The sequence below is a fragment of the Syngnathoides biaculeatus genome, chromosome 10, assembly GCF_019802595.1.
Source record: "Syngnathoides biaculeatus isolate LvHL_M chromosome 10, ASM1980259v1, whole genome shotgun sequence".
NCBI lineage: Eukaryota > Metazoa > Chordata > Actinopteri > Syngnathiformes > Syngnathidae > Syngnathoides > Syngnathoides biaculeatus.
The window spans coordinates 1,215,405-1,238,938 of record NC_084649.1 but is presented as its reverse complement, the minus strand read 5'-3'; the positions used below and the strand labels follow the sequence as shown (position 1 = coordinate 1,238,938).

General features: G+C 46.0%; 1 protein-coding gene across 2 annotated transcripts in view; it reads left to right on the top strand.

Annotated features, from left to right (window-relative positions):
* Positions 1-23,534, top strand: part of LOC133507577 (integrin alpha-5-like) — a 92,803-nt gene that overhangs the window by 9,374 nt on the left and 59,895 nt on the right. For both annotated transcript variants that reach the window (XM_061832769.1, XM_061832768.1), the window contains exons 2-16: positions 7,303-7,427; positions 13,652-13,752; positions 14,532-14,655; positions 15,185-15,246; positions 15,401-15,446; positions 15,587-15,712; positions 17,387-17,431; positions 17,648-17,691; positions 17,814-17,870; positions 19,595-19,647; positions 20,705-20,913; positions 21,770-21,961; positions 22,048-22,093; positions 22,182-22,295; positions 22,827-22,882. In XM_061832769.1, the coding sequence (XP_061688753.1) occupies positions 7,303-7,427; positions 13,652-13,752; positions 14,532-14,655; positions 15,185-15,246; positions 15,401-15,446; positions 15,587-15,712; positions 17,387-17,431; positions 17,648-17,691; positions 17,814-17,870; positions 19,595-19,647; positions 20,705-20,913; positions 21,770-21,961; positions 22,048-22,093; positions 22,182-22,295; positions 22,827-22,882 (1,400 nt within the window). The remainder of the gene's footprint in view (positions 1-7,302; positions 7,428-13,651; positions 13,753-14,531; positions 14,656-15,184; positions 15,247-15,400; positions 15,447-15,586; positions 15,713-17,386; positions 17,432-17,647; positions 17,692-17,813; positions 17,871-19,594; positions 19,648-20,704; positions 20,914-21,769; positions 21,962-22,047; positions 22,094-22,181; positions 22,296-22,826; positions 22,883-23,534) is intronic.

Sequence of the window (23,534 nt, the reverse complement as noted above, 5' to 3'; positions counted from 1 at the left end):
GGTCCCCACGGGGCGATTCGGGTGGACGACCTCTGTGAGGAACCAAACGGCGAGGCAGGAACCAGAACGAGGCAGGCCACTGCTCCAGACGAGAACCTCCCACGCCGTCGTTGCAAGACGACCAGGGATTGGTTGCCAACGAGGCCAGGTCCTGAAGCGGCTGGGCGAACTCAGGAGTGAAGAAGATGATGGAGAGCAGGACCAGAGCCATGACCGCCACCCCGAAGTCTCTCCAGCTCCTGGGTGGCTCCACAGAACTCCCCAGCTCCTGCTGGACAGGGATGTGAGAAGGCGGCGGCGCCAGTACCGCCCCCTCCTGGACAGCAACGTGAGAAGGCGGCGCCAGTACCGCCCCCTCCTGAACAGCAACTTGAGAAGGCGACCCCGTCGCCGCCCCCTCCTGGACAGCAACGTGAGAAGGCGGCGCCAGTACCGCCCCCTCCTGGACAGCAACGTGAGAAGGCGGCGCCAGTACCGCCCCCTCCTGGACAGCAACGTGAGAAGGCGACCCCGTCGCCGCCCCCTCCTGGACAGCAACGTGAGAAGGCGACCCCGTCGCCGCCCCCTCCTGGACAGCAACTTGAGAAGGCAGCGACCCCGTCGCCGCCGCCTCCTGGACAGCAACTTGAGAAGGCAGCGACCCCGTCGCCGCCGCCTCCTGGACAGCAACTTGAGAAGGCAGCGACCCCGTCGCCGCCGCCTCCTGGACAGCAACTTGAGAAGGCAGCGACCCCGTCGCCGCCGCCTCCTGGACAGCAACTTGAGAAGGCAGCGACCCCGTCGCCGCCGCCTCCTGGACAGGAACGAGAGAAGGCGGCAGCAGCATCACCAACTCCACCTCCTCCTGGACGGGAGCGTGAGGTGGCTGGGGAACTGTCGCCACCTCCTGGACAGGAACGTGAGGGCGTGCCTGTCACCGACAGAGCAGGAACGGGGAGCGGCCGCGGGCCGGTTGCCGACAGAGCAGGAACGGGGAACGTCCGCGGGCCGGTCGCCACTGCCACTCCAGAGCACGGACGAGAAGCGGCTGTGGAGACGTCGCCACCTCCTGGACAGCAACGTGAGGCGGCGTCGGGTCGGTCCCCACTGCCACGTGAGCTTGCACTGCATCCGTTGAAACGGCAACGTGGGCGTGGCGCGGTGGCGAATCTGTTTCCAGGGCAACGTGAACCTGAGTAGGCGGAGAGTCATTCGAAACTGACACGTGGGCGTGTCTCGGGAGCGGGTCAGTTCCGACTGCCGTGTGAGCTCTGCTCGGAACCGCCAACACTGCGACGTGCACTTGAGGTGGCGAGTCTGTTCCCACTGTGGCGTGCACTTGACAAGGGGGCGGGTCGGTTTCGTGCAACGGCAACGTGAACCTGAGTCAGCAACGAGTCCGTCGCCGTTGCGACGTCAGCGTAGCTCGGCTGGTTCGCCAATCCTTGCCGGACCTGGGCCGTGAGAACCGCCAATTCCGCGCTCTGCCGCTCAATCTCCGCCCGCAGTTCGCGGCGGAACGCCTCGTGATTTGGCGGCACCTCCTCCCTCTGGGCTGGAAGCCTCGCCATTGCCGGGGAGGAGTGGGAGGACTGTGTCTTCGTTGCCGCGCAGCGAGAGACACCAGGGAGCGCCCGGCCGGGGAGTCTCCTCTGGCCGCCCCGCGGAGGTCCCGGGTAGATGGCCAATCGGGTTCCCTCGTACCGATTGGTGTACTTGGATCTACCGGGTGAAGATGTTCGGGTGCTGGAAACGCGGGGAGGCGAAACAAACTGACTGGGATGAAAGATCGGACGACGCAGATTCATAGTCAGAATAATTGGAGTCGTACTCAGGCAGCCGGTCAAACAAATCGTTGTCCACCTCATATTCCGAAAAGTCAGAGTCCAGAAGAATATGAGGAGCCGGACTGGTCGTGTTCGGGACGTATTCATACCTCGCTGGCGGAGTGTAAGACACGGAAGTGGAGGACGTCAGGGAGCCTACCCGGATTGGACAGGCTTGGTCCTCCAGCAGACGGTCTACCTTGCGTCGGTCCCGGCGACGCCGGGTCTTTCCTGCTGGGTCCTGTATTGGCCAGTTCGTTCTGTCACGTCCCATCAGAAACGAGAGTAGGACCCAAATGCAGGAACTCGGAAGACGCAAGGTAGTTCAAGAAGAGACACTTTTATTGTACGCAGAGGTCGGGGATCGAGCAGGCAGTCCGGTGCAGCAGCGGTAGTTGTGACGTCGGGCGAGAGAGCAGATGAGTGGACAGGCAGGAGTCGGTACACGGGAGAAGAATCAACGTGGGCAGAAGTATCAAGGAGTCAGGCTTACAGGGTTGGTCGGAGAACGGACGAAGGTTGGTACACACAGGTTCGAACGGGGATACGAGAATGCTGGAACGGGGCATGAAGCTCAACGAACTGGCGGAGGACCAGTCGTCACCGGGTCCTATATATACGGGGGATGATCAGGCCGCATGAGGCACAGGTGTGTGCCTCCCAATCAGCACAGCCGCACAGCTCGTGCTGAAGCGGCAGGATCATGACAATGCTGTTTAACTCAAATAAAATTAATGTGTAAAAACTGGAAAGGCTGACTACCTTGGGGAAACTGCCGCCTTAGGTCTGCAGTTCCCTTGAGTATTGTGTTTTTAGCAATTAAGACATGATCTACAAATTTTTTTTTGAGTAAGAATTGAATCCAAAGGTGCGAAAATGTCTATAATATCTACCATTACCATCCCTCCTATTGAGACATGGCAAGGCCCGTGACTCAAAATTGTCAGTGTTTTCAACAGATTTTTTAAATTTTATTTTATTATTTTTAGGTTTTCCCCTGATTATGTATATCAGTGGTCTCAAAAGTCCATTCACATCAGGGCCGCTGAAGGCACATTCTGGCTGAGGCTGGGACGCAGCCTCAGCGCACATGCACACAATTTGTCATAGCATGTCATATATTCAAGCCGCTTATCCTCACAAGAGTTGCAGGAAAGGTGAAGCCGATTTCAGCTAAATTTGGGCGAATGGTGGACTACACCCTGAATTTGTCGCCAGTCAGTCACAGGGCAGATATTGGCACCATCACTGAGCGGGAATCGATCCCATACTGCCCACACCAAAGGCAGACGTGTGTACCACTACCCCCTCAGTGATTCTAGTTGCACACAATTTAAAAGTCTTTAAAAAAAAAAATAAAATAAAATAAGCAAGAAAGCTGGTGTAAACAGGTTGTGCGCAAAACGAATAAAACTCTCCATGGCAAAATCACTAACTTTCACTCAATGAAAAATGTTTCTCTGCTTGCATCAGGACTTGTCACTGTCACACCCCGAAAGCCACAACCCCACCATGATTGGTAGGTTCACCAGCTCTGCACACAACACCGCAAAGTGCCATTCATATAAAACTTCAGGGCCACACCATCATTTGACTTTCATAGTAAGTAAGGTGAGGGCCGCAAAACATCATCTTGGGGGTCACAAATAGCCCGCGGACTGCCAGTTTGAGACCCTAATGTATATTACCTTTTAATTCCGTTTTTTTCTGTAAGCCATCACTGAGTTTCACTTTGAGGAGCATGTTTTGCACATCTTTTAGAACTGTTAAATCAATAGGAGGAATGGGGGCTTGTGATTGTGTCACTATGTGTGTGCCATATTTTCCTGTTGCTGCCTCCTTGGTGCTTTTATCAGTGAATGTATTTCCCAGGGAGACAGCATTTTTTTTCTTTTTCTTTTTTTTTTCAAGATTTTCTTACAGCTCTCTTTCTGCCTCACTTTCTTTAGCCTGTTTTAAACTGTTGTCGCTGGTTTTAATATAGCCACTTGTTGCATTACTTCAGCCAACTCTCCTGCCTTTCTCTTTCTTGCCTATGCTAACCAACCTCTCGACATCCCAAGATGTAAGTCTTAATCTTGGCTTTGCCTTACTTCCCTGTAACACTTGCCATCAATCTTTCTACCAACCTGCTGCATCCTCCAACTGTTAACTTGCCATTTAAGCCATGCTATTTTTCTTTTTTTTTTTCTTTTTTCTTCCCATTTCTTTAAGAAACATCATGCTGCCCGGTAAACATTATTTCATAAAGTTTACATCCCCTCTAGGGCAGACTTATTATTCCCGCTCACCATTATGTTTTTCTACATTTGTCCCGTACAGACTACTTGTCCTTTTTGGGACCCAAGTCCTAATCCAGTACCTTGTGTACTTCACCGAAGCACGGACTTCTGTTAGCACCGTTAGGTTTCCATCCGTGACCTATGATTCCACAAGTAATGGCATTCACACTTACATTCACTCACTCACACATTTATGGATCCTAATAAATAACCTCTTTAAAGGTGGAGTAACCTTAAAACCTCCTTCTGGCGGAGTAGCCTTCACTTACCGGTTCACGCATTGTCTGTACGCCAGTTGTTCGTGATCCCGTCAACCTTCGTCCACCAAGGGGAGATTGGACTCTAACACCGGCCTGGTCGCGAATTCACGTCTCACCAGGGCTTTTCTTCAGGAACAGCTAAATGCTCCTGGCTGTCGACAGACTTCGGTTTGTCTTCTCCCTCCTCGATGGGCGGTGGTGTGTTGGGATCCGGCTCGAAGGACCAAATGTCAGGTTTAAAAGCTTCACTCTATTAAAAGAAGGCGAACAGACAAGGCTTCAAGTTTTACTTGCTGCAAGGGGAGTGACAGGACTTCCCTGCTTCCAACCAACTCCAACTTGTGTCTCCTTGCAGCTTCTTTTTATTCAGTAAATCACATAATGAGTGTGTGTGTGAGTGTGTCACAACCATTGAAGGCTTGCGACACATAAACTAAGACGTGTCAGACTTTAATTGTTTATATTTGTTAGATTGATTACATCAAGTTAGATTGATTACATCAACACAATGAGTTCAAAGGTACAAGCTTGGTGGTGTTGTGTAACCAACTACAGTTTGAACAAAATGAGAACATATGGATGATTATTTTAACATTGTCTTTGTTTTTTCTTCCGCTTCAAAATCCCCTGTACAAGGTCATAATCCCGTCAACACAATTGTTATACTCAACAGCTTGTAGCATATTCCTCCACATAATGACGAGCAGCATCGTTGTTGGCAGAGGAAGCCTCACCATACAGAGGCACGCTTCTTAGGCCGTAAATTTTTCAAACCAAAATTCCTTGTCAAAAAGCCTTGTCCTCGAGGGAGTGAAACGCTTTTTGCAGCTTGAGGTTTGTCAGCAGTTTCTTCAGCCTCTTCATCTTCGTCACCAGACCGTTTTTCTGCAATTCGCTATCCACAAAGCTAACGCAGCTTCCATTTGAACAATCCTCTTATTTCGTGGAGTCACCACACATTTCGCTTCCTTATTAAAAGTTATTGACGCGGTTTTCTGGATTTTATGTAGCGTACCCTGGATTCATTGATGCCATAATGGCGCGCCACAAAAGCGTAACATCTTTGAACATATCCACAAGTTTTACTTTTTCGCTCATCGTCATCTTCCTCATGGACGCTTCGCAGGAAGCTTTCGCATCAGCACAGCACGTCGGCAGTGTTCTGAACACGAGAGATTATCGCGCAGTCAACAGTGTAGCCGAAAATGGCAGAAAGGAAGCACAAAGGACAAGCTGGAAGGGAAATTTCTGGGTGGGGCTTCAATGATGCGCAGCACAGTTCTGAGGACCACAGTGTAAATCTAACCTTGCCTGTGTGGGGTTTATATGTTCTCCTTGTGCCTGTATGAATTTTCTGCAGGTACTCCGGTTTCCTCCGACACCCCAAAAGCAGCAACTTTTGGTGATTCATGCTATTTGTTCTTTTTACTGAATTAGTCTTTTTTGTTAGTATTTTAACAATGTGCCATTAGTGTTAATGAGGAAGTGAGAGAAGAGATAGAATTTATCTTCTGCTTCACCACAGAGTGTAGAAAGTAAGTAGTACAAAGCAGGCAAATGGCATGGTATCCCACCTCCCCGTTGACAGGTGGGATAGGCTCCAGCACTCCCCGTGACCCTCGTGAGGATAAGCGGCAAATAAAATGGATGAATGGACGGTGGCACAGCTGTCAAGCGTTGGCCTCACAGTTCTGAGGACCAGGGTTCAATCCTTCCTCCCCCTGTGTGGCGTTTGCATGTTCTCCCTGTGCCTGCATGGGTTTTCTCCAGCCACTCCGGTTTCCTCCCACATCTCAAAAACATGCATTGATTGGAGTGTCTAAATTGCCCCTTTGTGTGATAGTGAGTGCGACTGTGGTCTGTCTCCATGTGCCCTGCAATTGGGAACTAGTTCAGGGTGTACCCTGCCTCGTTCCCGTTGACAGCTGGGATAGGCCCTAGTAGTTTTGCGACCCTTGTGAAGATAAGCGGCTAAGAAAATGGATGGATGTTGTATTGTGTAGCCAGATGCATTCATTTTGCAGTCAGTTCCATTTCCATGGTTATCATCGCACACAGTCCTCTCTCCCTTCTCACACACACACACACACACACACACACACACACACACACACACACACACACACCACACACACACACATGCGCACGTGCAAACACACACGTGATAACAAAACATGTATGATGGGTAAACTCTGATCTGATCTCTTGAACTTATGGTAAAACCTTTTGACTTTTGAGATGATTTTTCCTGAAAACTCCAAATGACTTTGGTGGTATTTTCCTTGGATGTTTCATTGTGCATTTAAGCTGTCGCATAGTAATGGTTCGGCATTCAGAAATTTACCGATACACGCTACACTAGCCACATTCACAATTTTTTTTATAAACATATCCTCCATTATTTGTCACAAAAAAATCCCCGTTAGTTGTTTCTTTTGTTCAGGTTAAAGAAAGCAATACAAATATTACTTGGGAACCATCTTTTGGCGTCTTTGTGCCATTTCATTTCTTTCCCACATTTTTGTGATGTTTTACATTTGGTTATAGAACAAATTAAAATATGTACTGGCCAAAATAAGAGCAGTAAACACTTATATTACTTATTCAAACATTGCATTATTCAGGTTAAAGAAAGCAATACAAGTATTACTTGGGAACCATCTTGTGGCGTCTTTGTGCCATTTCATCTTTTTTTCACATTTTTGTGGTGATTTACAATTGGTTATAGAACCAAATTAAAAGTATTGGCCAAAATAAGAGAAGTAAACACTTACATTATTTATTCAAACATCTGCATTTATATACAGTAAGTTTATGAGGATTGAGTCCCTCCCATATCTCCCTTTCTTAATGGCAAACTATTAGAAATGACTGTTCCTTATGTGAGACATTTTTAATTTCAGCATATTTTCTTCAGTGCATGAGATGATTGTGTACTTGCTCTTTGTTGTCCAGTCCTAGTATTTTGATTGGGGCTCCTAAAGGCAACACGAGCCAGCCTGGAATTACTGAAGGAGGAGCTGTCTTCATGTGCCACTGGAACCAAACTAACTGCAGCATTATCAACTTTGACAAGCAAGGTAGTATTTTGTAAATTCTATGTTGATTCTCTACATGACTTCACCTTACAACATGGAAAAGTACTGTGTGCATTTTATGGATACTATTTACCCAGCTTCATAATCACCGTTGTTGGTCACATTTGAAGTCATCTGACTTCATTAATTGTACTATTAAAAAGAATGGACATGTCTATGTAGTAAACTCAGCTTGTGTAACCATCCATGCTGTAATTTATTAGACGAGTTATGGGGGCAACTTAAGTTAGCTGCCCCTGTGCATGACCTGAAGGTCAGAAGTAGGGCTCCTGCCATTTTAAAAACCCCTAATTCAGTACTTCTCTGTTTGGATTGAAACTTGCCTTTGATGTGTCCAGTGTGTTCTGATCATGGCTGTAACTTCCCTCTTGTCCACCCCTTGGTAAGCTGGTCACTTTCTGCAATTGGGGATGTTTGCAGTGTTTCCGCAGAACTGTCCACTCTAATTGGACTTGGGCTGAGTTGCATGTTGAGCTCAAATTAGAGAAGAGTCATCACTAGGACAAAGGACCCGAGAGGATCGGGCTGCCACACACACGTTAGAAGGGCAGGAAATGATAAGGGGATCACATGGTCTCTCTTATTGAACATGCTCACTGACACTACTGTTATCTTACGGCTACTTTATTGACAGAAACTGTGGTATGTCAGCACATAAAGAAAACCACATCGTTTGCTGGCGGGTATACATATTTCAGAATCCCAGGTGTAAGTAACACTATTTTAGCCATCCACATTAACAGGAAATGAAAACAAAAAAGAACAATGGGGAATCTAAATTGAGGAAAAGGGAAATTGTGTATTGACTAAAATTACTCAAACCCAAACACAATTAAAGAGGAAGTCCACTCAGTGAAATTAACAATGTATCAGATAGGTCATGTCATTGGTCCTGTAACTTTAAAATAAAGATTTTCATCAGATACCATTTAAGGTTGTGTTGAGGATATTTATATCGGCAATTTTGAATGTTCCCGGTCGCTGACATTTTGGCGAGTCACATGACCTATGTGCGTGGATGTTACGTGTCATGTGCTCAACCTGAGGCTCGGTTATGCTCCTACACAGTTATGGCCAGCGCTGATTTCTCGGATTTATCCTCATCTGATGAAGAAATAGAAGTATCGATTGATCGGGAAGACGGAGGAATACGTCCATACAGATTTGAACCTATGGCTGTCAAGCGAGCTCCAGTAGCCGGTCGCCAGCGAGCTCCGGGAGCCGGCCGCAAGTGAGCTTCGGCAGCTGTCCGCGATTGAGCTCTGAGGGGCAGCTGCGAGCGAGCTCCGGCAGCCGGCCGTTCCCCCGTCATGCATTGTGCTTTTCTTGATTTGCGAGCCGCTGATCGACTTTCAGGATGAGCGCAATGAGGGTGTCCTAGTCCATTGGCAGGTCCACCGGGATTAGTCGATCCTTGATCGCGGGCGATAACCGCTGGAAAACGGCATAGACGAGCACCCTCTCATTCCACTGGCTCTCGCCCGCCAGAATGCGGAAGTTGATTGTGTAATCCGAGATTCTGCGTAGCCTCTGCCGGAGCATGATCAGCAATGTGGCCACCTCGCGTTCAGGGGATGCGTCCTGGAACATTTGTGCCATGGCTGTGACTAAGGACGCTCACGTTCGGCACGTATCTGTGCCGTGGCTGCATTCCGAAGTAGCCCAGCCTTCCGCCCTTCCCATCAGGTGGAAGATCACGAACGCAATCCTAGAGCGGTCGGTGGGAAAGGCGGCAGACTGCAACTCGAGGTGCAACTCACACTTAGTGATGAAGGGCTTAATATTGCCCCGGTCTCCAGAAAACCCCTCCGGGCAAGAGAGCCGTGAGCACAGGTCTCTCTGAGTGTCAGCGACCTGCGCGGAAGTGGTCTTGGGAGTACGTAGACCTGCTGTGGCACCGGCTAGGCCCAGGTTGGCGCCGGATCCACTGGACAAGCACGTGGACAAGGAGTCAAGCCGAGCCATCGCCTCCAGCAGATGGCAACCAATCATTTGGAGGGCTCCTTTGTGTTACGTAAGGTCTCTAGCCTTGCGAACCGAATCAGAGTCTGCAGTGTCCACTTTTTGGCCAGATCATTCTGTCATGGCGAGAACTCACAGCTGAACCCAAATGCACGACTCACGAGGCTTAGTAGCAGTTTGGGAAGAGTCTTTATTTGATCCAACGTCCAAATACCGGTAAGCAGTCCGCAGCAGTAGTAGATTCGGCAGGCGTAAGAGGAAGGTCAGTAACGGGTCGGGGTTCGGTAGACGGGATAGCAAGAGCACAAATAAGGAGTTGCGGGAACGCCACATGGGATCAACAATCTGGCAAAGACCAGACTGCACGCGTGGCCATAATGCATGGGACGTAATTACGTAAATGAGACACCGGTGCGCCACATCAGGGACCGGGACAGCCACAACAGGACTGGCACAGCCATGACAATCTTCGGATAATAATGGAGATATTGGGGGGTGGGGTGGGGGTGGAATTCCCCTCAAAGAGATCCCTGGACCCATTAAGGTTGTGAATCTCTTTCAATAAAAAAATAATTAATTTCCCACCATTCAACTCAATTTTATTTCCAACAGAAGTTACAAGACAGGTAAAGGGTTACTGAAGGCAGGAGAAAATGTATACAATACAACATCAAAATCTCAAAATAATCATTTAATGAAGCATAATACATAACTATCACCTGCAGTGCTACCGGCCAGTTCAGGGTACACCCCACCTCGCGCCCAAAGTCACCTGGGAAAGACTAATAAGTTTAAGAACTAATCACGACCTGCGAAAATGGATGGTTGGACATAACTACGTTGTTGTTTTTGGCTACTTTTCTGGAAAATGTAAACATTACAACTGCTTGTATTACTCCTTCTGGTAAAACTTATAAATATAGTAGTGTTATCATCTGTGTAGGGAGCAATATCACTACAGGGTAGAAAATGGGCGAGAGAGACTTTTAACACACTTATGGCCCATACTGTCATGATCCTGCCACTCCAGCACAAGCTGTGCGGGTGCGCTGATTGGGAGGTGCACACCTGCGCCTCATGCAGCCTGATTATGCTGTGGATTTATATGACCGCGATGACAACTGGCCGGGGCCAGTTCGTTCTGTCACGTCCCATCGGAACGAGAGTAGGACCCAAATGCAGGACTCTCCACCGAGGCTTGGTCAGTAGGCAGCCGTGGATTGGTCACCAACGAGGCCAGGTCATGAAGCGCCACCATCGGGACACCATCGCCTCCTCCTGGACAGCAACATGAGAAGGTGGCGACACCTTCGCCTCCTCCTGGACAGCAACGTGAGAAGGGCGGCGACACCATCGCCACCTCCTGGACAGCAATGTGAGAAGGCGGCGACATCATCGCCATCTCCTGGACAGCAATGTGAGACGGCGGCGACACCATCGCCACCTCCTGGACAGCAACGTGAGACGGCGGCGACACCTTCACCACCTCCTGGACAGCAACGTGAGAAGGCGGCGACACCATTGCCACCTCCTGGACAGCAACGTGAGAAGGCGGCGCCAGTACCACCTCCTCCTGGACAGGAACGTGAGAAGGCGGAGGCAGCATCACCAACTCCACCTCCTCCTGGACGGGAGCGTGAGGCGGCTGGGGAACTGTCGCCACCTCCTGGACAGGAACGTGAGAAGGAGGAGGCAGCATCACCAACTCCACCTCCTCCTGGGCGGGAACGTGAGGTGGTTGGGGAACCGTCGCCGCCTCCTGGACAGGAACGTGAGAAGGCAGCGTCAGTGTCACCGTCGCCACCTCCTGGACGGGAACGTATGGGCGTGCCCGTCGCCGACAGAGCAGGAACGGGGAGCGACCGCGGGCCGGTCGTTGACAGAGCAGGAACGGGGAGCGACCGCGGGCCGGTCGCCGACAGAGCAGGAACGGGGAGCGACCGCGGGCCGGTCGTTGACAGAGCAGGAACGGGGAGCGACCGCGGGCCGGTCGCCGACAGAGCAGGAGTGTGGAGCGTCCGCGGGCCGGTCGCCACTGGTACTCCACAGCACGGACGAGAAGCGGCTGTGGAGACGTCGCCACCTCCTGGACAGCAACGTGAGGCGGCATCGGGTCGGTTCCCACTGCCACGTGAGCTTGCAGTGCATCCGTTGAAACAGCAAAGTGGGCGTGGCGTGGTGGCGAATCCGTTTCCAGGGCAACGTGAACGAGAGTCGGCAGAGAGCCAGTCGAAACTGACACATGGGCGTGTCTCGGGAGCGGGTCAGTTCCAACTGCCGCGTGAACTCTGCTTGGAACAGCCAAAACCTCAACGTGGGAATGGCGAGGAGGCGGGTCAGTTTCCACAGCTACGTGCGCTTGGCGAGGTGGCGAGTCCGTACCCACTGCGACGTGCACTTGACGAGGTGGCGAGTCCGTTCCCACTGCGGCGTGCACTTGGCGAGGGGGCGGGTCGGTTTCCACGGCAACGTGAACGAGAGTAGGCAGAGAGTCAGTCGAAACTGACACGTGGGCGTGTCTCGGGAGCGGGTCAGTTCCAACTGCCACGTGAACCTGCATCAGCAGCGAATCCGTCGCCGTTGCGACGTCAGCGTAGCTCGGCTGGTTCGCCAATCCTTGCCGGACCTGGGCCGTGAGAGCCGCCAATTCCGCACTCTGCCGCTCTATCTCCGCCCGCATTTCGCGGCGTAACGCCTCGTGATTTGGCGACTTCTCCTCCCTCTGGGCTTGAAACTTCGCCACCAGCTGCGGGTCCGCCGGTTTCGCCGTTGCCGGCGAGGAGTGGGAGGACGATGTCTTAGTTGCCACGCAGCGGGAGGCACCGGGGAGCGCCCGGACGGGGCGTCTCCTCTGGCCGCCGCGCGGAGGTCCCGGGTAGATGGCCAAGCGGGTTCCCTCATACGGATTGGTGTACTTAAACCTACCGGGCGAAGACGCTCGGGTGCTGGAAACGCGGGGAGGTGAAACAAACTGACTGGGATGAAAGATCGGATGAGCAGATTCATAATCAGAATAATCGGAGTCGTACTCTGGCAGCCGGTCATACAAATCATGGTCCTGAAGAATATGAGGAGCCGGACGGGTCGTGTTCGGGTTGTATTCATCAGGAAATCAGGGAGCCTACCCGGATTGGACAGGCTAAGTCCTCCGGCAGACGGTCTACCTTGCGTTGGTCCCGGCGACGCCGGGTCTTTCCTGCTGGGTCCTGTGATGGCCAGTTCGTTCTATCACGTCCCATCGGAACGAGACTAGGACCCAAATGCAGGACTCGGAAAATACAAGGTAGTTCAAGGAGACACTTCTATTATATGCAGAGGTAGGGGATCGAGCAGGCAGTCCGGTGCAGCAGCGGTAGTTGGGACGTCGGGCGAAGAGAGCAGGTGAGCGAGCAGGCAGGAGTCGGTACACAGGAGAACAATCAAAGCAGGCAGAAGTAACGAAGGAGTCAGGCTTACAAGGTTGGTCGGAGAACGGACGAAGGTCGGTACACACAGGTTCAATCAGGGATACCGGAGCACACGAACGGGACATGAAGATCAAACGAACTGGCCCCGACCAGTTGTCATCGCGATCATATAAATCCACAGCATAATCAGGCTGCATGAGGCGCAGGTGTGCACCTCCCAATCAGCGCACCCGCGCGGGCACCCGCACAGCTCTTGCTGGAGCGGCAGGATCATGACACATACACACCTGAGACCGTAAACTAATGAGTCACATGACTCCGAGGATGGAAAATGTAGTTTTTTACTTAGGAGTGTACTCACTTTTGTTAACAAATGTTTTGAATTAACGACTGTGTGTGGAATTATTTCGAGGGGACAGTAAATCTACAGCGTTATAGAAGCTGTGGACTGCTATATTGTAGAGAAGCTTCATTTCTTCAGTGTTGTCCAATCACAAAACACAATTGAATACAGCACATACAAAAATGTATTGCACTCACTTCTGTGAAATACGCTACAAAGAGAGTTCATGCACGTCAACAGGTTCAGACCGAGAGGACTGGGAGAATAATTTTGACAACAAGGACTCTCTAAAAGTAAGATTTGAAGTCAAATAAATAATTAGAATTCATATAAAACAGAGTACATACAAACATAACATAAAACCCAGGACCATGCAGGGAGAAGCCTTGCAAGCACGACATAAAACATGACACCAGTGAGTTTTTCCTCCTGGTCTTGCTTGTAGAAGTTCTTTGTAATGATTTTAGTCTGTTTTTTTTGTTATTTTTTTTTAGGTGATCAGTATTTTTATATAAATGATGTGAACACTCAGATTGAGTTCAAGTCCCAGCAGTGGTTTGGAGCAACTGTGCGTTCTCAAGGCAACAATGTCCTGGTAAGAATCGCATCCTGGTGGCTGGTCACCTTCGATTGCTGAGCTTTGTGGGCTTTTTTGCATGAAGAATGTCTTTTCAAAATTGATTGATTTCGTTTACACTGGATATTGTAGATCTAGGGCAATGAATGGTGAAAGTCATCTTTTTTGTCTTTTTTGTATAGGTCCATTTACCGTATGATATCCTTCTAACTCAGCAGAATTTTTATGGATATAAATCAACAAAACAACACTAGCTCCCTTGTGTACCATCTTTTATCCACCTTCCACCTTTTTCCGCACATTTTCCTGACATATAGCTACATTTAATTATCTAATTGCACGGCACTTCAGCAGATGTATGAAATCAGACTTCGACAATGTCCGGCTTCGGTAAGTTCTGTCTGGAATAGGTGAATAAATCCTCACTCGACGACAGCCATCACACCTTTCTCTGATGTGCCCATTTCCAAGTAAAACAGTGTGAAGGTGGCAATTCATACAGAAAACATACATTTCGGTGGTTGGAATCCCAGCTCTGACTGTCCACTCTCGAATTGTCGTCGAGCAAAACACTGAAAATCAGATTGCCTCCAGATTTCAAATGAGAAACTCATCTCTGTTCTCACCTGATTCAGAAAGGAGGTCTTTTGTTAATGAATAGGTTTGAATAATATTGCAATATGCCTTCTGCTAGTTAAGAATGGGAAAGTAAATGATGAACAGGATATACTGTATGAAAACAAAAAGAGGAAATGTCTATTTTAAATGCAGGGTGGTTATGCATCTGTGCTTTTCAGGCTTGCGCTCCCAGGTATTATTGGAGGACCGAACATGACACGCCCTTCTCTGACGTGACGGGAACTTGTTACCTCTCTGTGGACAACCTCAAATCGTTTGTGGAGTATGCTCCTTGTCGAACAGGTGAGATACTACAATGTTAGTACTTGTAATTACATAGTAATTAAGTAATACATACATACAGTATATATCTCACTGTACTATTTATTGCTCTTCGATGAAAACCCGAAAAGTCAATTTTGTAGGAATTTCAACTTTTTGAGGTGATGACAAAAGACGTGAGCGTCAGACTGATGTGTGCTGAGCGTTAAAATAAATTAGCCATGAAACGATAAATGTTGTTGATTACAAATGCAATGCAATAATTTGACAATGTTGCAAGTTTTTTGTCAATGTGTCATTTTACCTTGCTACTTGTTGTTGAAAGTTGAGAGGAACATGCATGGTTTATGAGTACTAGTTTTCGTATCTCTGCACACGTGTCCATCGTCCTGGATGCGTATTGTTGTAATTACTGTCCCCCTTGGTCACTGTAATTCTAATGTTATCTTAAAACTAGCGGATGTAGTCTCTTAATAGTTTAAGACTCCTAATCTTTATTAACGAACAAATATATGTTATGTTTTCTACATTTGGGTGTTTTTAACTACAGAAAGACATGGACCTGCAGGACAGGGTTATTGTCAAGGAGGATTTAGTGCTGACTTGACCAAGGTAGGAGCAATATTTGTAAGTCATCCTAAAGCCATTGTTGCGTTTTGACAGAATATGCAGTAGAGATTAAACTGTGTGTAACGGGCTCAAAGAGTTTATTGTAACTTTTTGAAGCAACTGGTTTCATGCAAATTCCTGCTGTTATGTGTTTTAGGACGGAAGAGTTGTTCTTGGTGGACCGGGCAGCTTTTACTGGCAAGGTTTGCTCATGTTATTGTTGATATTTTTTAAAGCGAGTCATCTGAAATATAGAACATGCTACACTATTATCACTGGCTAGTGAAACAACTAATTTATGATTTAAATGCCATTTAACTGATTATACTTTACAATTTTATAGGTCAGCTGATATCAGCTACCCCAGACGAGATTGTTAAGGCCTACTACCCTTCATATTTTTTACTCTCGGTTGCTGGTCAGATCCAAACAGGACAAGTGCAGGGAAGCTATGACGACAGCTACTTGGGTAAGGAATCGATATTTTATTCAATGTAAAACCAAGGCGTTTGCATCGCAATTTCACATACTGTGGGTTGCCACACACAAAGGAAGCATTTGGCACACTTGCATTCAAGTCCTGTCTAAAAAAACGTTGTCTTCAGAAAGATAATAATACTCTTTTTTTTTCTATGCCAGAGAGCTATTAAATTAGCATTCTCTCTTTTTTTTTTTATTTCGGTTGTAGTAGCACATCTTGCTGGACGGAGATTTTATAATGTTTGGGTGATCTATCCATTGAGCAAAAAATTAGAAACACCCCAGAGTAAACAATATTTTAAAATGCTAGAAAGTTTCTTTTGGCTTGTCCTGGTAGGGTCACCCCAGCGTGACATCTAAGATGAACGCTCATATTTGTTTGGCACAGTTCTTATGCCAGATGCCCTTCGTGACGCAACCCGTCTTGGGGAGCAGAGGCCCCAGGAAGATATGAACTCACGATCCTGAGCTTACCAAACCAATGCTCTCACCACTGAGCTATGGGGCCCCTAACAATGTTTTGACAATAACAACATTTAATATTTCAAAACAGTAATTATACAAAATTTACTGTATTGTTGTAAAGGGAAACTTGTTCTGGTATCTTTTGGTTTAGATCTTTGTACAGCCATTTACCGATTACCTCAACTTTTCAGTGATAATATAAAGGAGTATATATTACATATAACATATAAAAGCATCATTGTGTTGAAGCTAGTTGTTACTGGTTCTGTTAGTTTGCGGAAGATGTAAATACATAGCACATTATTAAAAGACAATAGTGGGCTAAATTTTGTGTTCACTGATGGTGTAGTGGTACACAAGCCTACCTTTGGTGCGGGGCAGCGTGGGATTGATTCCTGTTCAGTGATAGTCTCGATATCAATTTGCAGTATAGTCTGCCTTTGCCCGAAGCGAGCTGGGATAGGCTCCAGCTTTCCTGCCACCCCTGTGAGGTTAAGCTGCTTGGATGATGACATGACATAATTGTGTTGTTGCAATACATCAGAGGGATCTGTGAGCTGAAGTGCCAGGATGAAACAGCCATTTTGCATTCACACAATAGTGGACAGTAAAATAAATGGCGTTATTTCTGAGCCATGGATTAATTTATGTGAATTTGTGAAAGTGTCGGAACTACTGCATGATTCTACCGTTATTATGATTGTGAAAAGACAAGAGTCTTAATTGCTGTCATGAGTACGTAGGATCATTTTTGCACTTGTATCCACAGTTTAAAGGGCAACGTGTAAATTGTGCAACTTGCAAGATTTTTGTGAAGATGTTTAGGACATTACATTTTTGTCTTTACCATGACAAAAAGAAGTTTATTTCACTTGCTTTGTCAATAAGTATTTCTTTCTGCCAAAAATGCCTAAAAATTAAAAAGTCATCATCAACATTTTGAAAGTAGGACTTTCAGTATGGAAGACATTTACCCATACCAAACCAAGGTAGAACATTACATTACATTGGAATTCTATTTTACAGTGTCTTTATTGTCATTGACCAAATGACATGAAAAATACTCAAATACCATTGGAGTTTTCATTAACATTGCAAAGTGCATCTTTGTGTAGTACCGCTGTATATGAGATGTTGGAGAAATCTAAGTGTTCCACCTTTTTCCCAAATTTCTCTAATGTGACTTATCTCGCTGCAGGTTATTCTGTGGCTGTTGGCGAGTTCAGTGGGGATGATGAGGAAGGTGAGGGTCATGTTGACAGTGCAGAGTCTCAAAACACACATGGGTGTAGGATTTGTTGACCACCTCAGGCCTGAAACTACTTAGTCTCTACACACATGACTGAGTATGTCTACTCCAGTTTTGACATCCTGGAGGGGGGGCCTCAGAAAATGTAAACATTGTTTCAGTCATTCTTTATCAGTGCTAACCTATTCCTACCCGCTGTCTTTGTTGCAGATTTCATCACAGGAGTTCCAAAAGGACTCATGCTGTATGGTTTAGTAAGGAGTACAAATAAATTGATGAATTCATTCTATTCATTAATGTACAAGTCAAGTCAATTTTCCATGTCAACTATTTTGGCTTCTTGAACAATGATTTGTAATCAATAACTGTCCCACAGGTGTCCATATTGAATGCAAGGGATCTGAAATCACTGCTCAACGTGACAGGAGAGCAAGTATGTTCAGTTTTAGCAGAACTTGAACAAGTTTCCATACTGTATGTCACACATTTGAGAATAATGTAAGGGTTGAAGTTGAAGAAGTTTGTCCTGCACAGAAGCCTTTAGCAAGTCATAGTCTGAGTTTATATCAACCAACACCACTGACTTCTTTGCTTATCGGTCTTGCTGGTGTAGACTTCTAACAAATAAACTTGTTAATTCATTCCACCTCATGTCTCGGAACACATTTCAGTATATCTGCAAGTTCATTTTTCTTTTTTACCATTTCTGTATTCTGCCCACATGGCGCTTGCATTTTGCTGGGCAGAATCGTATCTTTTTTTTTTTTGTACCAGGCTCTAAAGTGGATGAATCTCAAAATGCTGCCCTTACATTTCCTGGTGGGCAAACACATCTTTTCAGATTAGATAATTGTGCCAGTTGTCACGTGACCATGCTGGAATGTTGCAAACATTCACAACAGCAATGTTGAATTGAATGTGTTGCATTTGTACGGTTCACACAAATCTCTTCTTTATTCCTCACTTTTTGTTCATCATCATTGCTGTGAGTTTGCGTCGATCTGAGGGTTTCATGTTGTGTGCTTTTGGTGACTTCCTGTGGCAGGGTTATATGCAGGTCTGACACACATAGCGCAGTTTTTCAATGTTATAGTGTGGACACACGTTTCTTGAAACGATTAATTTTCCGTGTGGATCTCCTCAGACTGTCTCGGCACAAGTTTGTTGTGCCCATTAGTTTTTGCATTTGCAACCAACTTTGTGCTCTTCATGGCAGAAAATGATTTAATGCCCTAAATGAGATATAAGATTCAGATTACTATTCCCATAAACATGACAATTACATTTGAGGGAAATAGATTGACAGCTACACTAGTAGTGAACATCACTGTTACTTTTAATATTTTGCCAAATGTAGTCCACGTGACCCACCTAAATGCGTGTGTGTTTTCTGTATGTGGGAGGAGTGTCAGTCTCGGTGTGAACGGTGCTAAGTAAACTGTAATGAATGATGTGACACAGGGGCTGACAGACTCTCTGTGGCGAATGCTCTGCTCTGTTGGCTTTTGGACTGAACTGTTAAAGTCATCATTTGATACTTGAATAAGTGATACGTCTGACTGTGACAATAAATGACACAAACTCCCCCCCATCCCAAAAAAGAATCACATAAAAAAAAAAAAAATCAAATTACAAAGTTTGTAGACACGTGTCCAACATTACTGTCAATTCTTAACAGCAAGTGGTGGTGGTATTTCATAGAGTGAGTATGAATAGCTAAACAGTGCTCATATGATGTCTCTGTAGATTTGCTCTGCACAGTTGCTAAAATAAAATAATCTCTTGTGCTAAGACTTCTCTTTCCCTGGGCCCCCTAATCTGATTTGCAAATCACATTGAGTTGAGTCACAGAGTGATGTAATGTAACCCTTATATATCATTTGTAGTGTGAGATTGAACCAGAAGAGCAGCGTTAAGTGAGTTTAGAGAGTAAGAGCACCGGCACCTTTTCCCATCTTTCCAGATGTTTGAAGAGTGAGTTTCTTGAAATTGGAAAGGTTGGCACCCTACTGGATTGTGGGATTGAGAGATTTGGAGGGAAACCTCTTGCGTTGAAGTTGGCGGGTACAAAAGACAGGACATGGAAGAAAAATAAAGAGATCTAAGCAGTGTGGTGTAATTAGAGACTAACTGACTCATGCTTTTAATGTCTTGCAGATGGGCTCCTACTTTGGCTATGCAGTGGTAGCCACTGACATCAACAATGATGGGTAAGTACATGAAGGGACCGTGCTCAGAAAGATGATGGAAACATTGGCAAAATGAGAAAAAAAGGGGAAATGAGGGAAGGGAGAGAAATTTAAGATCGGATTAATAAATAAAAGTTATGACTTTTGTCATGATAACCGAGGTCACATATGTTTGAATTTCCCACGCCAACTCAGTCACTTTAGGCTGTCACTCATTTCATTGGATCATATTAATTTTGTAGTTTTCGAGACATAATTTTCACACAGGTTTTGGTTGAATTATGAATTACAGTACTGTATAGAACTTGGGGGGCCTTTACAGCTGTGCCACCGTGCCGCCATAGATGTATATATTGCCTGCGTGGTTTTTGTCCGGGCACTCCAGTTTCTTCCCGCATTCCAAAAACATGCATTAATTGGACACTAAATTGCCCCTAGGTGTGATTGTAAGTGGATGGATGGATGGATATATTTTTCTGTGTGCGTGTGTGTACCTCAGAAAATGGTAAATTTGTGGGTTCTCAACCCAACATTGTCATCAATATCTTACACACTGAAGTGAAAAGGCAATTAATAAAATAGCTTTGATGGCCAGTGAAGAACTGTCTAGAAGTTTACCTTTTTTCTTCTTGTAGCCATCATTGCTAATCCATTTTCTACACCGCTTATAGTCACGAGGGTCGTGGGTGTAGTGGGGCCGGTCTCAGCTATGAACTCGAACTAGTCGTCAGCAAATGACAGGGCACGTATAGTCAAACAACCATTAACACTGACATTCACAACTACACACAGTTTAAGAGTCTGCAACTGTATGAATTGTATTCCATGTATGATTTTTGTCATGTGGGAGAAAATTGTAGGACTCAGAGAAAAACTACGCAAGCATGGGGAGAACATGCAAACTTCACACTGGTGAGGACGGATTTGAATCCGGGTCCTCAGAACTGTCAGGGAGTTTTTCCTCACCGACCACTTTGCTGCCCTCTTTGTTCCATAGTTTTATATTTTTAATAATATATATATATATATTCCACACATCTTTTGTATATGTACATGTGTGATCTGACTTCCTCTTCAGACTGGATGACCTTGTGGTAGGAGCTCCAATGTTCATGGATCGAGGTTCCACCGGGCGCCCAGAGGAGCTTGGGAAAGTTTACGTGTACCTGCAGAAGGAACCTTTGGTGCTTGAGCCCAGCGTACAGCATTTACTTGGCCAGCAGCAGTTCGGGCGTTTCGGCACATCACTGGCACCTTTGGGTGATCTCAACCAGGATGGATTCAATGGTATGAGTGTAAAATGATGGACCACAAACGTGATTGGTCTTTATGTAGACGATTGACTTTCACCTCTGACTAGGTCATCAACAGGTGTCAAAATGTGCACTAAGCAAACAATTGTCATGAGGATGTGACGCTGGGGCTAAAATACTCTCTGTGGATGATTCAGACTCTACTGGCTCTTGGAATGGCTGTTAAAGTCTGCTGCAAAAACACCTTAAGCAAAAACCAGAAAAACTCCAGTGCTTTATCCAAGCATCATTTACACGCACTTTTCTGGCCACTTGATCTTGACTTTTATTTGGGCTCTGTCATAACCACACCACATTATAATAGTATAGTGCCCATGATGCTGCTTGAATGTGGCCATAAACAGTGTGGTAGGAAGATTCACAAAGGAAAGAAATGTAAACTGTAGTCGACATTCATCTTTCAGTTGATCCATTACTTGGTATTCAACATAAAATAGATGTTGGAGAGACCGTGGAATCTAAGAGAGCACTGTAGAATTGCTATTGGATTATGATTCAATAGTTTTTTAAGTTATCTACTCACTCCTGAGAGCTTCTCTGCTTACCGGTGCTGCAATAATTTGCTTCCTGGTTTTAGATCTTTATACAGCTTGTTCCAATGACATGACAGAAAGTCAAATAAAATATATCATACACATGAAACACAGAAAATGATCAACCTTTTTATTTTTTATTTTTTGCAGAACTTCAACTTCTAATGCATGACACTGATTCTGCTGCTCACTGGAAGCTGCTCTGCAAATTGCTGTTCTACTGAGAATGTACATTTTGTAAAGCAACCAAAACACACAATCTGCTTCATATTCTGTGCTCTTTGTGTTTACAATCAGATATGGCCATTGGCTGTCCTTACGGAGGAGAAGACCAAGAGGGACTGGTTCTTATTTACAACGGTTATCCTCAGGGATTGAAAGACACGCCCACTCAGACTCTCTCTGGCCACTGGGCTCCCACTTCTTTCCCTGCCAACTTTGGTTTTGCGCTACGGGGCAATATAGATATGGATCTAAATGGCTACCCAGGTACAGCATTCCACTCTCAGGGAGCTATTAAACACAATTTCCTTCTTTGATAACTTACTTTAATTCTCCAATTTCCTCTCTTGTAGACCTGATTGTTGGTGCTTTTGGGGCTGACAAATCTGTGCTGTATAGGTGTGTTTAAGGCCTATAGCATTGTAATTTATATTTAACAGCAGATAACCTCTTTTTGGGTGAATCTTTATGCCGTGTCTTCGCTCAGGTCTCGACCAATTGTAACCGCAAGTGCATCTCTCACAGTACAGCCAACAATGTTCAACCAAGAAGAGAAGATTTGTGAGCTTCCCATTAGGAATGGAAACATTGCCGTGTCTTGGTACAACCGCCTTCTCCTCTCATCTACACCCTCAAATGGTTAATAGGATGATTACACAATGTATGTTTTTCCTCTGTTGTGGAAATAGCGTTACTTCTTCAACACGAAAACGTGAAGTGTTTAAATAGCCATCTGAAAATAACCAAACATGGAAAATATGACTGTTATGTAACAGGTATCACAGATCTATTTCAGCTCTTCAAAGTTTCCCTCATGAGGATGTCAAATGACTTCATGTTTGTCAGTTTCCTGTCTTAGCTGTTCTTAACTAGAAACACAGAATTCTATGTGGGAAATACGTTCATCTTACCAAAAAGTAACTTTTAATCCTTCTTAATACTTTAGACTAGGTAGTATTCGCCAGGTGCTCAGTTTCAAACAGGTGGTTCATAGAAAGCTCATTTTTATGGATCTAAGAATGTTAATAAGAATGTACACAATATTCTGGCTACGTTGTAAAAACACACAGGCATCAGTGTGTTTCTAATCTTTGTATGCACGTAGGTTTGTAATATTTTCTCCAACTTTCAGTGTCAGCATCACCTTCTGTTTGCTGGCTCAAGGAAAGCACCTCCCTTCTCATCTAGGTGAAACACACACGCGCACACACACATGCAAACACACACACACACACACACAGACACACTTGCACGCACAATCACGTAGACACACAGATGTTCCCTATTACAGTACTTTGCTTTCTTTGTGTTCCCACAAGTATGCTGGACTTAACTGTGTTCAAATTGGCTGCTAACAAGAAGATAAAAGGGCAATTGTGTAAACAGAGGCTACCTAGTTGGGCTCCAACATTTAAGAAACGTGTTTGTTGCAGGAATGTATTGCCTTTGTAGATACTATAAGACTGTGTTTTTTTTTTAACTTTTTTTGCTGCGCTCCCCTTTTGGAGATATAACTTTCAAAATAACCCCTCCAACCCGCTTGCAAATTTTCAGCGCCACCCACCTCCTGCTTGCAAACATGATTTCTTTGGAATCAACAAAAAAACACCCAACAGCTGGGTGTAACTTATTGAAAAGTGTTCATGGGCGTTCACGATACCCGTCCATCCACGCATCCCCCGCCACCGCCCCTCTCATCAGGGGCCGTGACCCACAGTTTGAAAATCACTGCTGTAGGCGAACATGAAAAGTTTGTTTATCGCAACATTTTTACATGTACAGAGACATGAACACAGTTTGTTTGTAATACTATACATGCATAAAGAGATGTTCTATGCAA